At 44.5% G+C, this 6,000-nt stretch overlaps 1 protein-coding gene across 1 annotated transcript in view; it reads right to left on the bottom strand.

Moving 5' to 3' along the window:
* Window positions 1-3,110: 3,110 nt before the first annotated feature.
* Window positions 3,111-6,000, bottom strand: part of SAMD15 (sterile alpha motif domain containing 15) — a 99,952-nt gene continuing 97,062 nt past the window's right edge. Inside the window, exon 3 of the mRNA XM_078659965.1 lies at window positions 3,111-3,338. Within this exon, the coding sequence (XP_078516091.1) occupies window positions 3,165-3,338 (174 nt within the window). The 3' untranslated portion in view covers window positions 3,111-3,164. The remainder of the gene's footprint in view (window positions 3,339-6,000) is intronic.

The raw sequence follows: 6,000 nt of genomic DNA, 5'->3' as shown, positions 1-6,000 counted from the left end.
TGAAGTCTCAGTGGGCACAACATCCAGGGAACCTCTCCGACAATGTTCACATTTTGGAGGAGACTGCAAAGGACCTGCAGTGGTGGGTATTGGACACAATTGGGTCAGCAGCAGATCCCTATACCTTAACCACTCAGAGCTGAAAGTGGTGACTGATGCATCACTTCTGTGTTCGGGTGGCCAGCTGGAAGATTTGGAAATCAGAGACCACTGGTCTCCAGTGGAGTCCTGTCTCCATATCAAATTTCTGAAGCTGAGGTCCATCCACTTGCAGATGAAAGCCTTCCTTTCATCCATCAAAGGGAAGCTGGTAAAGAAGCTCATGGACAACACCGCCGCCATGTGGTACTGCAGCAAACAGGGCGAGGTGGGTTCACAAACCCTGTGCCAGGAGGGCCCGCGCCTTTGGACATGGCTGGACGGTTAAGGGATCACCTGGCAGGCTCTTTGAATGCCGGGGTGGACTAACTCACCCGCCAACCCTTAGCGGACCACAAGCGGCAATTGCATCTGGAGGTAGTGCAAGGTCTCTTTTGCGAATAGGGAGAATATTGGCTCTATCTATTTGCAACTGTTGAGAACACACAATGTCAGCGCTTCTGCACGTCGGAGTTTTCAAGGCATCTCTTGCTTGGAGAAGTGTTCTGCCTTAAGTGGAATGCGGATTACTGTATGCCTTTCACCATTACCACACCTGCCTTGAGTTCTCAATGAGATCAGGACGAACAGGGCCCGAATTTTCCTAATGACTCCAGATTGGGACCGGAGGGTAAGGTATCCTAACTTTCAGCATATGTCCTCCAATGAGGCTGCTCTCTGGGAAGTTCTGCTGTCGCAGCAACTTGCAGTGTTCTGCACGTGGGCCTTCTCAATCTTCACCTTCATGCTAGGAGATTGAGTAGCAACAGCTAAACACCTTCAACTATCCTCCAGAGGTGGTTGATCTCATTTTGGCAGCCAGGAGTCCTTTGATAAAAAACTGTATGCGTCTGTTGGGTGAACAAATTTGTGATTTGGTGCAGTACACACCACATTGTCCCCCTCCAGGTCAAGTTACCTGATGTTCTATTGTTTTGATTTGGGCACACAAAATAATACTCATTTTTATATAGCACGGCTAATCACTCGTGAGGGCCTCTAGGCACTGTTCCTAAGCACAGGAAAATTAAGTGATTTGCCCAGAATCACCGGATGCCAAGACTCAAACCTGGTTTCCCAGCTCCAAAGTCGGCAACTTTGGCCGTTACGCCACACCCTTGTCTTTCATTCCTTTTGGCCTTCTTATGGTTGAGTCCTAGTTTAAGTCACCAGTTATGATGTGATTTTTGAAAGGGCTACACAACATATACAAATATGTTTCTTGAAACATATTTGTATTTGTGAGGCTGCACAAATTGTAATTTTGGATGAAATCAGACAGATTACATTTCCATCAGAGCGAGTGAGAGGTACTCACAGGTGTGGATTACCAGGAAAGCAGAGTGTAACTCAGTACCGAGGGAAGACAAACACTGGTTCCTAGAGAAGAAGTGTGTAGTTATTGGGCAAAAGTTTGTGTTGCCCACACAGATGTGGTTTGTGAATAGTAGTGAAGCTAGTTCCCCCACTTCCCCGGGAGGTGTTTGTAAGGTCCCTCCATGTGGAATTTACAATGAACATTCACTTTCTGTGATAGAATGTTTGTAGTGTCACCCAGGATGATATTCAAAGAATGGGCAAGGCTGCTCTTTCGCTCATAATGTATTTGTGTGTTCCAACCATGAAGCGATATCCATGAAGTGCAGATAGGTATTCCACTCTTGGGGCAAAATATATGTCGTTTTGTCACAGGCAGGAGCAAAGGGATATAATCAGTTCCTTGAAATTATTTGTGAATGTCACCCAGGTACACTTGGAAGGAACCTTGAGGTACTTTTAAAAAAAGTTAAATAAATCATATTTTCATTATTGTTTATAGTGTATTAGAACATTACTCCGTTGCTAGACTTTTGTATTAGTGGGTTTCATTTGTATGTAGTTCACAATTACTGACATGTACAGGCACCGCCCGTACACAGAAGCTACCCCAGGAAGTCAGCCTTCACCTAAGATTCTCTCATGCAAAGGATACATGGGAAAGAGGATGGATGCCCTGAGGAAGAGAGGTAGAAATGGTAGATAAAGTAATGCGTCCGATATGTGGGGAATACACGCCAGTCAGGTAAGATGTCTATTAATTCCATTCAGCAGGACTGACAGGTTTTGAAAGTACGAGACTCGACAGCCAATCACTGCTCACCTACAGATGAGCAAGACTGCCCTCTAACTGTCTTTTCCTCGTCTCAGTTAGTTAAAGCACAACAAGAGACCGAGACAAAGGGGGACATAACAGGGAAAGAAGTTATACAAGAAGGGAACTTGGAAGCCTGGACAAAAAAGAGAGATTGAAGTGGAAATGGAAAAGGCAACACGAACAAAGGTTTGACACATAAAGCAAAGGTCACCGAAAAGATAAAGGGGTAGGATGGAAGAAGGTCTATTTATCGGATGGGGGCCAGGGACAACACACAGTGGGATCAGGCAGAAAAGAGGCAAAGTTCGAAAAGGAGGAGACAAAGATATGGATATCTGGATGGGGTAAGGGTAATCAAACAGCATGAGTCGGTATTAAAAGAAGGAAGAATGGCCAAATATAAACCAACAAGAAACTTACATGTCCACTGAGGGAAGTGGGTAATGATTAGGAAGAGAGCTGCAAAAGAAGCTGTTATCAAATCAGGAAAAGCTGTTATAAGCAACAGAGGCCAGATCTTTGGGGAGACTGGCAAGAGGCCATCCCACAAACCTTGGCGGCCAATCCAATACCTGGTCCTAAGGTGACATAGAACAGATTCCATGGATGTACAGTGACTACAATCAAATCCTTCATCGAGACTGTCATTAGGCCAACATTTCACATCATGCAGGAGAACATGACCGACGTAAAGCAAGCTTTGCAGAAAGTTGTGTAGAACTTGTCTTACTGGTGAGTACCTTACTACAGCACACTACCAACCGAGAGATTTCCCTGACAGACTCACTGCGTCTCCCACAGTTTTATATGGACTGGGAAACCTATGTTAGAGCAATAATTACAGATGCAAGGCGTTTTATTTGGAGGAACACAACGTTGTGAGCCAGTGTCTCTACAGTTTCTGCTCCTTTATAAACTGGATGTAGGTGAGGGCATCGCCTCGTGGTCCACTCTGAGATTTCCGCTCTAAGAAGAGGCCCATGTTGTCCCGGTAAGGCAGGGAGATGCTTCGACTGAAGAGAGGCTCTTCAATGCCCAGTAGCTCACGCACCCGGAGAGAAATCTCCTGAAATGTAATGAAACAGGGGACATTATAAGTCAAAAGAAGACACTGAGTGACGCATGGTTGGGTGCACTGGCGGCCATCATCATTTTGAACAGGTGCAGCACCGAGGCCGGAATCGCATAGAGCATGAAGTGCGCGTGCTCATACCTTTTTCAGAGAGGTTGGCATATGTGAGCCTATTGAAGTATAGTTACTTATGCTCTGGTGGGCCTGCTCCAAATAACAATGACCTACTAGGTTGCAGCAATTCCTCAATATATGGAACACTAAAGAATCAACACAAACAGTAAGTTTCTGAGTGACACAGCAGTATTTTCAGGCTCCTGATATGAAATATCACCTAGACGAGAATGGTGTCCGAACTCATTAATTCACTCACTCATCCACCTATACGTTCTTTCAGTGAGTTAAGCGCCCACTCGAGAGATCTGTCTTTAAGCTACACGTAAACCACGCATTTAGTGTACATGTTCTGTGGGTGATAAAACTGTGCACAACTCTGCTCTGTTTGATCTGTTCTGTGGGATATGGAAGATTACTGCCCTCTGTGAGAGGGAGAAGCCTGCTCTGGTACTGCCATGCTGTCCCTATTCTGAGAGGCAGTGAAGCTTTTACTGCTGCTGCCTGATTTGTAACTGCCCTGTGATGGGAAAGGCGTGTGCTGATGCTACCCTGACTGTTCCTGTTCTCTGAAGGAGGGAAACCTGCAATGTTTCTACCCAAGGTGTAGTTGTTGTCTGAAGAAGGGTGTTCCCACTGCTGTTGCCTCATCCCATAAAAAGGATATTTTGAATGCATTTGCATTAGCTGCCCAGGCCAGTCAGAAGCTTTTATTGGATTTAGGGCCCTGACATACAGACCTTGGTTTCAATCACAGCTTCCTAGCTTGACCATACTCTATGACCCTGGCAATTATTTTTCTTCCCACTCTCTCCTTCTTAGCGATTATCACATTTGAGCGCACCTTGAAATACTTCTGTTCAAGTTCATGTATGTAGTATAATATACCATAATGCTCTCCATCTATACCAACAAAGCCTTGTATAAGAGGCACAAGACAACTGACTTTCCTCTTGGGTCACTTATAAAATTGTAATCAGGGCTGAAGGGGGAAAGAATGTGATATCCATCCATTATCTGAAATCCCCAATGTCTATTGAGGAAACCTGGTTGTAATCCCAGCTTCTAAGTTTGAGCAAATACAGTTACCCTTGGAAATTACTTTTAATAACTTTGCCTCCTTTTCAATGATGATCACAACTAAAAGCACCTTGACATAGTTCAGGGTGCACTCTATACAACAATCTCTCATGTGTATGATTTTTTGTTTATTTCAAAGTATGTTATTGATTTTTAATTAACAGATACATTAGCATTTCTGTCGCAGGGTTAGCCAAACTTAGTATGTACTACAGTGATTACAGGTACATGAGATTTATGTGTAGCTGAACCCCTTTACATGGCTTGCAGGGAAAATAGGTACAGGGTGATAGAAAGAAAGAGACAGGAAAGAAAGGGGTGAAGGGAGGGTACGGGAAAGGCTCTGTAGCGATGAGTCTAACTGGGAATTATAGTCATCTGACATCCCACTGGTTAACCTGCGGCGGAAATGGAAGACCAACAAGGTTCCCCCCCGCCCCCCCCCCCCCTTGGCATCTCTTCGGCATTTTGTGAGAGCGTTCCTGGCTTAATAGACCACAATTTTGCTCCATTTACAAAAAAAAAAAAGACTTGTATAGAAGAAACATGACAACTTGAATCATTAATAAGATTGTCACAGCAGAAAGGTTGTGGTTCACAAATTTTAATAATGTCTATTCAGTACCGTGATATAAACTAAGGTGCTAAATTGAAACAAGATAAAACACTCTAAGTAAAAGGTATAAATAAAGTGGCAGTCTGGGATACTTACAGCGGGGCAGAAGGTCCAGGCTGAGCTAAGAGCTGTCCTCTCCAGCCTTCATGGAGCAGATTTTTCAGACAGGCTTCAACACGGATGAGACCGCGGAGGATTATGGGTCCTGGCTGTGACCACCTCACATCCACTGCCCTATTGGCACTGGTAGCAAGGTAGGAGAAGTTTTGATGTTGGGCACACAGTTTGGATCTCAAGGCCTATGCACTCTTGCTGCCCACACCCCATAAGCTGCAAGTGTGGCTTGGCAATGTGGGCATGGCCTATTTCATAGCGTAGGACATAATTAGTGACTCGCCATGTGAAACATGCTGCATGTGCTGACAGCCTCACCTACAGGAAGTTGCAAGATCTCTTCAAGAAGTGGGACCTTAGGAAATATGCCCCATTGCCCGCCCCTTTTGAGGCTAGTGAACGTGCCTTATCAAGTAGATAATTTCACAATATTTCATGAGAGATGCCTGTATTCCTGGGTAAGACCCCTGAGACCAGAGGGCCATACTTGAGGACCTAAACATGTTGATGGAAAGGAGCAGCAGAATCCATTACTGGGCCCTCCTGTGTTTAATCTTGTGGTATGGAGACATAAGTAAAACACATTTGTAGCTCACCCATATACAATTGTAATACAGGTCTGACAATTTAACATAGGGAGAATATAAATGTTGATATAATTGACATAATATCATCCAAACTGGGTAACCCATAACTGGGAAACTGTACAGCCAGTTAACAGTAATACTTGTG

The sequence above is a fragment of the Lissotriton helveticus genome, chromosome 9, assembly GCF_964261635.1.
Source record: "Lissotriton helveticus chromosome 9, aLisHel1.1, whole genome shotgun sequence".
Lineage (NCBI taxonomy): Eukaryota > Metazoa > Chordata > Amphibia > Caudata > Salamandridae > Lissotriton > Lissotriton helveticus.
This window is presented reverse-complemented; position numbering and strand designations above follow the sequence as displayed.